General features: G+C 39.9%; 1 protein-coding gene across 3 annotated transcripts in view; it reads left to right on the forward strand.

Moving 5' to 3' along the window:
• spag9b (sperm associated antigen 9b) overlaps nt 1-12,011 on the forward strand; it is a 38,831-nt gene that overhangs the window by 1,436 nt on the left and 25,384 nt on the right. For all 3 annotated transcript variants that reach the window (XM_040036630.1, XM_040036629.1, XM_040036632.1), the window contains exon 2: nt 10,188-10,308. In XM_040036630.1, coding sequence (XP_039892564.1) covers nt 10,188-10,308 — 121 coding nt within the window. The remainder of the gene's footprint in view (nt 1-10,187; nt 10,309-12,011) is intronic.

Consider the following 12,011-nt stretch of genomic DNA (forward strand, 5'->3'; position numbering starts at 1 on the left):
AATTCATAGTTAGCTTTGCTGCAGCCCTTCAGTTCAACCACTCTTTGAGGTCTGCCCTGCCTTAAAGAGTTATGATTGGCTGCTCTTCAGAAACACAAAGTTTCAACAACAGGTGGACTGTGGACCAGTGCTGCATCCCTGAGATGGCCTTTTAAAGATGGCTCCTCTCTGATATTGTAAAGATCCAATAGTAGAAAAACTGTCTGACACATAGGATTTAAACTGTCTGAGGATTGAGCTTTTAGTTCACATGATAACCTGACCTCATTATTTGAAACTCTGGCTAGATTTGTTACAAGCATCACCACTGTGCAGCACTTAGTGTTAGTGGTTGCTTTTCTTATTTATTGCTGGGAACTTTGGGGCATGTTGCATGGGCGTGTACCTGAACGTCTACAATTACCTCAGATTGAAGTTTGGAGTAAAACTGAAGCAAGTGAAAAGATGATCAGTGTTGTATTGTCTTTTACTCAGTTTCCTCATCACGTCGTCTTATTTAAGAGAGTTGGTGTAAAACCTGCAGCTATGTAGTATGCTGTAACCGCTTCAGTGTGGCCCTGGTGCATTGTGGCTTGCACTCCTTATTCTTGCTTTTGTGAGCTGGGTAAATTTGGGGCTGTTTCTTTGCAGCTGTAGGCATGCTCATGAGTTTGATTGGCTGTCTACAGGCACTCTTATCTGTGCTTCTGTGTACATGTGTGCTCCCCTTTGTCTTTCACTTTCAGTGTCTATTGTTAGCCATAAGTACACATTCTAAAAGTTCACTTTCCTTCAAAGAGCTGAATCAGGACTGTTAAAGTTGTTTTTAGTTTGTGGGCCATATACAATCCAATGTAATCTTAAGTTCAATTCAAATTTATTTATATAGCACCAAATCACAACAAAAGTCGCCTCAAGGCGCTTTATATTGTACAGTAGATCGCATAATAATAAATACAGAGAAAAACCCAACAATCATATGACCCCCTATGAGCAAGCACTTTGGCGACAGTGGGAAGGAAAAACTCCCTTTTAACAGGAAGAAACCTCTGGCAGAACCAGGCACAGGGAGGGGCGGGGCCATCTGCGGCGACTGGTTGGGGTGAGAGAAGGAAAACAGGATAAAGACATGCTGTGGAAGAGAGACAGAGACTAATAACAGATATGATTCGATGCAGAGAGGTCTATTAACACATAGTGAGTGAGAAAGGTGACTGGAAAGGAAAAACTCAATGCATCATGGGAATCCCCGGCAGCCTACGTCTATTGCAGCATAACTAAGGGAGGATTCAGGGTCACCTGGTCCAGCCCTAACTATATGCTTTAGCAAAAAGGAAAGTCTTAAGCCTAATCTTGAAAGTAGAGATAGTGTCTGTCTCCCGAATCCAAACTGGAAGCTGGTTCCACAGAAGAGGGGCCTGAAAACTGAAGGCTCTCCCTCCCATTCTACTTTTAAATACTCTAGGAACAACAAGTAGGCCTGCAGAGCGAGAGCGAAGTGCTCTAACAGGGTGATCTGGTACTACAAGGTCATTAAGATAAGATGGGGCCTGATTATTTAAGACCTTGTATGTGAGGAGCAGGATTTTGAATTCAATTCTGGATTTAACAGGAAGCCAATGAAGTGAAGCCAAAACAGGAGAAATCTGCTCTCTCTTTCTAGTCCCTGTCAGGACTCTTGCTGCAGCATTTTGGATTAGCTGAAGGCTTTTCAGTGAGTTTTTGGGACATCCTGATAATAATGAATTACAGTCGTCCAGCCTGGAAGTAATAAATGCATGAACTAGTTTTTCAGCGTCACTCTGAGACAGGATATTTCTAATTTTAGAGTTGTTGCGCAAATGGAGGAAAGCAGTCTTACATATTTGTTTAATATGTGCGTTGAAGGACATGTCCTGGTCAAAAATGACTCCAGGGTTCCTCACAGCGTTACTGGAGGCCAAGGTAATGCCATCCAGAGTAAGAATCTGGTTAGATACCATATTTCTAAGATTTTCAGGGCCGAGTACAATAACCTCAGTTTGATCTGAATTAAGAAGCAGAAAGTTAGCGGCCATCCAGGTCTTTATGTCTTTAAGACATTCCTGCAGTTTAACTAATTGGTGTGTGTTATCTGGCTTCATGGACAGGTAGAGCTGGGTGTCATCAGCATAGCAGTGAAAATGTATGCTATGTCTTCTAATGATACTGCCTAAGGGAAGCATGTATAATGTAAACAGAATTGGTCCTAGCACTGAACCCTGTGGAACTCCATAATTAACCTCAGTGTGTGAAGAGGACTCTCCATTTACATGTACAAATTGGAGTCTATTAGATAGATATGATACAAACCACTGCAGCGCAGTACCTGTAATACCTACAGCATGTTCTAATCGCTCTAATAGGATATTATGGTCAACAGTATCGAACGCTGCACTAAGGTCTAGCAGGACAAGCACAGAGATGAGTCCACTGTCAGAGGCCATAAGAAGATCATTTGTAACCTTCACTAAAGCTGTTTCTGTGCTGAGCTCTGAAACCTGACTGAAACTCTTCAAATAAACCATTCCTCTGCAGATGATCTGTTAGCTGTTTGACAACTACTCTTTCAAGGATTTTTGATATGAAAGGAAGGTTGGAGATTGGCCTATAATTAGCTAAGACTGCTGGGTCTAGAGATGGCTTTTTGAGTAAAGGTTTAACTACAGCTAGCTTGGAAGGCCTGTGGTACATAGCAGATTATTAGAGATAGGTTGATCATATTTAAGATCGAAGAATTAATTAATGGCAGGACTTCTTTGAGCAGTTTTGTAGGAATGGGGTCTAAAAGACACGTTGATGGTTTGGAGGAAGTAATTATTGAAGTTAACTCAGAAAGATTTATTGGAGAAAAAGAGTCTAAGAGTAGCTGTAGATAATATTACATCTGTGGGATGATTACTGATAATATTTTCTTTAATGATAAAAATTTTATTTGTGAAGAAGTTCATGAAGTCATTACTAGTTAACATTAAAGGGATGGTTGGCTCAAAAGAGCTCTGACTGTTTGTCAGCCTGGCTACAGAGCTGAAGAGAAACCTGGGGTTGTTCTTATTTTCTTCAATCAGTGACGAATAGTAAGATGTTCTGGCTTTGTGGAGGGCTTTCTTATAAAGCAGCAAACTATTTCTCCAGGCTAAATGATGATCCTCTAAATTTGTGACACGCCATTTCCTCTCCAGCTTACGAGTTATCTGCTATAGGCTACGTGTTTGAGAATTATACCACGGAGTCAGGTACTTCTCATTTGAGACCTTAGTTTTCAGAGGAGCTACAGTATCCAGAGTCGTACGTAGTGAGGAGGTAAAATTATTAACAAGATAATCGACCTCTGTTGGAGTAGCGTTCAGGTAGCTGCTCTGCTCTATGTTGGTACAGGGCATTGAAGATGATAACAGTGGGTGGATTATATTCTGTATTATAAGTGTGCGAGGGCCTTCACATAAATAGGTAACATTCTGAAAATGTTATCATCTAATACATCAGTTCAATCCCCGTCTGCTTCAGTCTGCAAGCCAGATATCCTTGCAAGCATCTGTCTGCGTATGAATGTGTGTGACTGTTACCTAAAAAGCACTTGCATAGATAAGTGTTTATGTAAATCAGGCAAGTTGTGTAAATTGCTTTGAGTGCTCAGAGTAGAGAAGTGCTATATAAGAACTCATCCATTTGCCATTTCCCACATTTTTTGTGTTTAAACCAGGTATATCAAGAGGTTCCTAATACTGTATTGTTAAATTCCAAGTGTGCAAAATGTTAAAAAGAGTCTAATTAAGACACAGACAGAGGTCCCTTAAAATAACACAGAAATCCGGTGGAGAGAATCATTAAATCAATGAACTCTTACATGGAAAAATCTTTGCAGTACAATTTCAGTTTCATTCTGTGATTCGGGTACCTGTACTTTGCTATGGTAACACATAGCTATTAGCACATAATAAGTATTATACTCATATATATTTTACTGTACAGATTTGATGCAGCCTTGAGCTTCTGTGTTGAATGAGGTACTGTGAATGACTGCTGCTGGATTTACTCAATTATATCTGCTTAAGCTCTGTTTAGTCATTGTCCAAATCACTTGGATACAGTTTACCAAAGCTAACATTTATATAAATAACAGCAAAAACAAGTGATCGTCACTGTTACATTCGTTATGTATCTTGTATTAGGGCTCGCAGAGGCAACGAGGCCTTGAATGCAGGCTTTGTTCTATTTAGCTGATGATCACTTGGACTTAAGATGTACTTAGAAATAAAATCATAAATTAAATACTAGATAAACAGAAAATAAAAACAAATAAAGTTAATTATAACTGAGGAGAATTTTAAAGATAATTTACGCCTTCTCAACAGAAGTCATACATTATCCTTGCAAGTCTTACATTTTTTTTTTTTTTTTTTTTTTTTTTGTGGTTATAGTTGCATCTTCATTTTTGACCGTTATTCACATGAGCAGTCTCCATGAAACTCAAGAGTTGTGAACTGCTGCAGAGGTTTGCTCATCTGACTTTTTTGCCAGACAGTATGCTAACAATCCAAGCTGAATTACTCACAACCGATAACTGGAATAGACGTTGCAGTAATACTTCCCTGCAAAAATTTGTTACATTATTTTAGATTGCATTAGTAAACCATTGTTGCATGTGTGAATAGGTCCTGTTTTTTTAATCCCAGTTGTTGACATTTGCCTTGACGGTTAAATGTTGAATGACAAGCGCAACAGGTCACAGAGAAGTGCATTAATAATTGATGTCATGTTGTAACATGTTCCCTCAGCTTTGAGACCTGCAGATGACATTTTCCATCAGTATGCTGAGGGTTTTTTTTCATCCAGCTGTGTGAAATTTCTCACCTCTGCTATACAGTGCCCTCTGTAATGTTTGGACACAGACACACAGACAAACCAATATGTGTGTGAATGGCAGATGTTTTTATACACAGTCGCCTAGTTTAACAGGTTCCAAATTAATGGGACAATTATCATGCAGTTTCAGGACCTGCTCTCTTGTTATTTCACAACAAATGGCACACCTTTACAAAATCGCTGTCAAAAATGTCAAATAGACTGTAACAAAGAAACTTGTGTTATTCTCATATTTTCATAAACATAAATACTGACGTGCTCAGATGACGGAGAACCATCATAGCAAACATATTACCAGCTGATCCTTAAGCTATGCAGGATGACTGATCCTACTACATGAGCTGTTTAAATAGCAAGTGATGTTTTTGTGATTGCTTTTGAAAGTCTCCCTTGTTCTTATTCACCACTTATCTCATGCTCTGTTATAGAAGGAGACAGATTTCAGAAAGTTTGAGCGAACAGGGTCACAAGCAGCACATGTCAGTCTGCACACAGCAACATGATCGTGACTTGAATGTGTGAAAATTGTTGATACTGCACATACAGCAAAATGTATTCTTCTGCTGAATGATAGGTGCCGTCACCCAGAAAAACACTCATCAATGCATTATTTTTTTGTAGGGATACACCTGCTCTCTCTGTAGATGGTTCCAGTGCAGATAGCTGTGATTTTCACATTTACACCCACGTGTAGATGCACACAGCCCACACCAAAGCAACTGCCTTCTCTAAGGCTAATGAGCAGTGTGGCACAGATTCATTTATGAAGCTGCTCATTTAAAAAAGTCACTCTCGGAAAAAAGAATCAGATTAATCTCACCAAATCAACGCCGTATAGGCCAAGTCCTGCTTTTCTGTCCTTCAAGCTCAGAGGAATTCCTCTCATTGGCTTGCCTCAGCGAAAGGAGGAAAAGGCAAGGCAGGAAATTCTTTGGGAAAAACGGCACTTCCCTCAGTTCTTTTGTCCGTCCATGGTTATCTGCTGCTGATGTGGGAGAGGTCGCGCACTACTGACGAGTAATGCCAACTGATTGATCACCGTGAATCACTAACATGTACCAGGAGCCACCAATACTGGGTTCAGCATACTGTTGAATGGGTCCGTTTGACTGTGTCTTAAAGAAGAAAAGACTGAATTGTGACAGATGTGTCTGGCCATATTAGTTAAACTGCTGGAAAAGTGAACCCAAGATAAACTTTTCGCAGTTTTCAGGCGAGCGACTGAAGCAACTGTCAATGAGAGTGAATACTGGTCATGGACATATGAGCTGATGCTAAGTACATTAGGAGGTTACATAGGCAAGAGGAACCTGGGCTTTAAAACAGGAGTTCACAAAACCAACTAGTGATGTTGCTGTAGCTATATCAGTCTGTAATACTCTGTTTGCGCGACAAGCAAATCAGCTTCCACTATGGATGAAAATGAGCAAAAGTGAGGTGAACAAAAGCATGTTGATTACTGCTGTAACATTAGAAATGTGACATGGTACCTATTTCAGCATTGAAAAATATCAAATATCCCAATACCCAAAGTGAAACCTGAATATCTGCCAAACAAATAGGCCTATAACCAAATCTTAGACACATGTCTGGGATAGAAATGTGTCAATCACTGTTGAACTGATTGTGCACAATTTTAAATTGTCTCAAGTAGATGAATCCTTTCAGACTTGAGTTATATTCCATGTTTTCCTCTAGCTCCATCATGATGGAAATCTGATTCTGGAAATCTGATCCTTTCCAGTGCTGCTAAAAAGTCCAAGTCTTCCCCCATCTAGAGAAATAACACAACATCTGCTGTGTAATTGCCACACAGTTTTGTGCCATTCACAGTCTATGATTATGTCAGGTGATCACCTGAAATTTGGTGCACGCATATTTATCGTTCCCTCAGAATGAGTCGTAAGCACTGCAAAAGTCTGTTATCAGGTCAGGGTGTGTTTGTTTGTGTGTTCATTCGTCATTAACCAAACTACCAAAAGAGCACAACAGCAGTCTGACAATAGGGATGGCATGCTAGTATTAGCTCAAAGCGCTGATTAGTCTGAAGTAAATACAGCCTCTCATACACTGCATGCTACCAGTGATTATTGTAATATTAATAATAATTCACTGCGATGCATTTCTGGCATCTGAGAATAGTTTTAGTGGTTTTGGTTGAAATTTTGTGTGAAGATAAATTATGAAAGTAGTTGGTGTTTTGTTTGACTAATAAATCGACTCATTGCAGTTCTAAGAAAGATGAGTAGGATCCCACAGTATGTTGTCAAAGCAGTGTTATCTACAAGACAAATTATTTTACCATGACCTTTGGAAATCTATTAGATTACTGCAGGAGATCATCTAACCCTTTACTGCATCTGGTGTCCAGGACCTCAAACGCCCCCAGCTGTCCTAAACATCCCAGCAGGAATCTGTAGCCAAAAGCTCTAAAAAGGAGCTGATTTCAGTCTCTGTCAATTGAGTGCCAATACAGTGAAGCCCTGTGTGGGGGTAGGCACACACTTGTTCTGGAAGCACATGTGTTTGTTAGTAGGAGAGTGTGTGTTGGCACCCAGGGACAAAGAGATCATTATCCATGTAGCGTAGGGGGAAGAGTGCATGGTCAAACGCTGGAACACTTATTCTCTGGAGCGCTGTCATATGTGCAAGCCTCCTTCCCAGGTCATATGAGGAGCAGCGTGGTGAGAAAGAGTTTGGGAGTTATGTAGATAAATGTGTTGCTGCAGTGTGTGTGTGTGTGTGTGTGTGTGTGTTGGGTGGGTGGGGGTCAACATATGTCAGCTGTAGAGTCAGTTAGTCCTTTATGGTGGTAAATGGTGTCTTTTAAAGTTAATTGTTGAAAGTCTTAGGGGGGAACTGGAGAAGGTTTTTAAAACACAGACCCCTGCTGCTTCACCTATTTACCTCGTGTCTTTGTTATGTACACGTGCAGACTGCGGCACCACAGATAGAGACATCTGACCGTGTTATTTTTAAAAAATAACAAAGTTTTCTTGATGAACCACCTTTTTTATACACCTCAGGTCTTAATGGGACATGTTTAAATAAGAGGCTGCTTGTAATAGGCTTCTCAGGTGACCCTCATCTCTCTGCAGATGATACTCACCACCAGCCCGGGGCTCTACTGCAGGGTGTCTAATTCACATCTGCATCACAAGACTGCATGTTTACAGCATCAGACACCTGATTCAGCTGAAGTATCAGTACAAATGAGACAAAGAGGCCAGCAGTACCCTGTGTATTCCCTTTTACTAGAAGTTTGGCTGTAGCCTTTAACCTTTAGTTATCAAAACAGTTCTAACAGTGATGCTGTCTGTCATGTTTGATGCTGTCTAATGGGACCTACTGTATTTTATTGTTGCAGTTATTCTGACCTGTAGCTATAAGATTCCCCATTCCTTTAAGTTTTTAAGTTCTCTTGTAACTGTAAATGCAATCTTAACAGTTCCCCACCTTCTTACTTTCCCAAAGATCTGAGTAATGCAGCATTTTATTATTTTAATTATTTGTTCAGTGATCTACTGAAACATTTGATCTCTGCTGTAGACATAGAAAATATTCATGTAAGAAACAATAACCTTTTTTTTTTTTTTTTTTTTTTAGCCGCATTAGCAGCAAAGCCTAAACACATGCTGATCCGATGCACTGGATAAGTGCCTATACTTAGTTGCCCGTTTGGCTAATACAAGATGTGCAACCCCTAATTTACCTTATAATGTGTCTTATTAGTCTACTGTTGCCAGCTTGAAAAAAGAATACAGAACCAGACAGATTTTCTAACTTCAAACATTTTATATGTTCAGCTCGTACCGTTTCAGTTAAGTCCGTTAATAAAACAGAGTCGACTAGTTCCTTATTTGTTGTGTATGAACAATGTTAACTCTGTTTTGTTGCTGGTATAAACAGTAAAGTAGGAAGTAAACTTTCTTGTCTCTCTCTTTGTCATCCACTGTGTGTGCAGAAATGCACTTAGGCCAAAACGCTTTGCTGTTCTGTCTGTGAAGGTTCTCAGTCATCCAGGTCATTGTAGTCTAAAGAGCTGGAAAGAAAAGCATCTGGACTTTAAGTTTCCTTGAAGACGTTTCGCCTCTCATCTGAGAAGCTTCCTCAGTTCTAAGACCAACTGGTGGAGAGTCTGCAAGAGGGTCATGGACCCCCTATTGATCCTCCACCTAATCACACAAGCCAAGGTGTGAAAATGGGTGTGGGTCACAATCAGCCAAGGCTTTGAGTGAACTCATTGTGAAACCTAGCCCCACCCTATCATGTGAATACTGAGGTTTGCTGTTCTGTTCTTCATTATAACCGCTGTAGCAGACTGATAGTGCTACATGAATCAGCATTACTGATTTCTATTTTATAATGTAATAAGAGTCTTGCTTTATTGTAACATACTGCTGCACAGTATGTTACACCACAAGAGCAAAATGATGAGTGCTAGACTGAAATAACTGAAGATTTTATGGTCACACTAGTAATGTGGCTCTGCTGGCTTGGTTACTCCACCACCTTGGTAAACAGTCAGTGTCAGCACCTATGGTGATTTCCTGACTTTCGTACTGGTGCCACAAGGTTCGTGCTTGTAGTTAAACAGTATAAGGTAGTTTTGTTTATGTCGTACTGGAGTTCACTCCAAGTTCATAAACCTGTTTTGAGAATTCTTGTCGTCTTTTGAGTCATATTTCGTCTTATTTGCTTTTTTAAAGAATTTCATTTACTTCTTTTTTGTTATTGGATCCTTTAGAAACCCACTTTACCAGATATCTTTACAGTTTCATCTTATGTGTTTATCATAGTAATGATTTAACATGATTGCATGTCCAGGACTGTTTTAGAGGACTGAGGTTGCTGACAGCTGCTGCTGTGAAGGCTGCAAAACCAATCCTGATACGGATATCAAATAGTACACAGAAAAGCACTCAAGCACAAGCTGTGAGGAAGCTGTTGCTTTGCACCTGTTGTGCTGAGATGTTGGATAACTTTGATAATGAACAGAAGACAGACGCTGTGCTTTGTTTCCTATTTGTATTGATAGTATTAGTATCGCCCAGATTGTTATCAAGTACACACAGATGCAACATTTAGTCCACACAGCTCTATTTCATTCTTCTCTTTCAGGCATTCTTGTGTAACAGATGCCAATGATTGCTTGACTGGCTAAGGAAGCTGACCGCTCACATGCATGTGTGACATTTATTCCTCCTGATGCTGTCATAAACAAATCATCAGTGGATGTTCTCGTGCTTACAGTAGCTTACAGTACTCTTGTTAATGTCAGTGCTGTGGTAATAAATATCTGTTTTCACTGTGTCAATCTGCAGAGGTACATCACCTTGGAAGACTCCCAGGATGGCGAGAAGAAGGATCTCCAGTGTCGACTGGTGACGTTGGAATCTCACACACGGCAGCTAGAGCTAAAAACTAGAAACTATGCAGATCAGAGTAAGTTGAATTTGCGTTTTATCTGTAACGACATACACACACACACACACACACCCTGTGAACAGCATCCACAGTTTGAAGCTTTTGTGAATGTTTATTTTCCTGATGTGCCACAGGGCAAAAAGACCACCTGAATGAAGGCTATTAGTGACATACTGTGAAGTGCTTAACTTACTAAATGAGCTCAAATAGAGTACGTTTAAAGCCCAGGAAAGTTTTACTGGGCTTTAATCTAAAAAAATAATATATTTTAGATGTAATATAATAAGTTCATTTCTGAAGTAGTACTTAAGAACGATACCATCCCTCACAGTGTGGGAGGGATGAAAAAAAAAAAACCTTCGTGATGTGGGCATTACTCCGCTGGCGACATAGTGTGTCACTGTCTGTTTGGTCCACCACAGTATCGCAGCACATTCCTCTTCTTCCATGCTCAGGGGAAATTTGCGAATTCTCAGCAAATCTCTTTTTAATTCTTTCGATCTGACGCTTCCTCTTTTTTCTGGTTATGTCATTGTGCCAGTTTCATTTAGTCTGTAATTTATGTTCATGGTCAGAATTGGCAGCAGAGAGAACTGCATCACTGCACTGTGTTCCTGTCAGTGGAAACACGTCTGTGTAAAGCGCCAAATTTAGCTCCAAGCTCTAATTGGATAATGTGTTTTTACAACAAGACATTTGTTATCAGGAGTTTTCATGTTTATATTATTTCCTGGCACATAACAGGCCTTAATAGGCATGACGACGTTTGACTAAATGACATCTGAATTGGAAAACTGATTTAAAAATCTGACAATGTTTTTTTTGTTTGTTTTTTTATGTAGAAAACTGTGAATTCATGTAGACTATGTGCAAATTCTGACACACAAGTGAGCCAGATTTTAACACAAGTCACGATCAGAACCAGATCAAGTCTTGTTTTATTTGTGAGAGGATTAATTGTTTGCATGTGGGGCTTTCCTTAACAATCACACTGTTTTGTGAACACACCTGTAAATAACACCGCAGTTATTTCTGCTGCACTCTTTCACATCTACTTCCTCTATGAGCCCCCTCAAAAAACCCAAACTAAATCACAGTTTTCCCCACAATATGCAGCTGCTCTGGTGCTCGTCATTGCCAACGTGCATGTTAATTCTCAAGAATTCTTGAATCAAGCTTTGCTAAACATCTGCGGATTTGGACTTCAAACTTTGTGCATGTTCAAGGCAGAGGGTGCTGCTAGTGCTCAGGCTTCAGCAAACCTTTAGGGCCACCTTTGACGGAGTGCACTTGCATGGCTGGAATCTGAATAACACACTAAACTACTGCCCGACTGTTTGGCCCTGAATGAGCAGGGCCACCTGAGAGCCACAAACACTGGAATCAGTAAGTTGTCCTCAACTGGCTGGATAGAACTCAGAGCAATGTTTATGTGTTTATTTATTTTTTACTAATTATAAAGATGCATCATTTCCATTCTTATTCCTTGAAGTTCCTTTAGCTTTTGTCAGACATGGATACAGCTACTGCAGACCTCTTTCTGTGTTTAATATGAAGGTGTAAACAGTCATGATGCTAACAGGTTCATCTCCATGACACTGACAGTAGTTGCACTATATTGTCTATGAATGAGGTTTTAGATCTAGCGACACCTGACGCACAACTCGGCCTTCTTAATAAAGGTAATCTATTTTTATAATTAAAAAAGTCAAGTTCTACAT

Source organism: Simochromis diagramma, unplaced genomic scaffold (assembly GCF_900408965.1).
Source record: "Simochromis diagramma unplaced genomic scaffold, fSimDia1.1 OVJJ01000371.1, whole genome shotgun sequence".
Lineage (NCBI taxonomy): Eukaryota > Metazoa > Chordata > Actinopteri > Cichliformes > Cichlidae > Simochromis > Simochromis diagramma.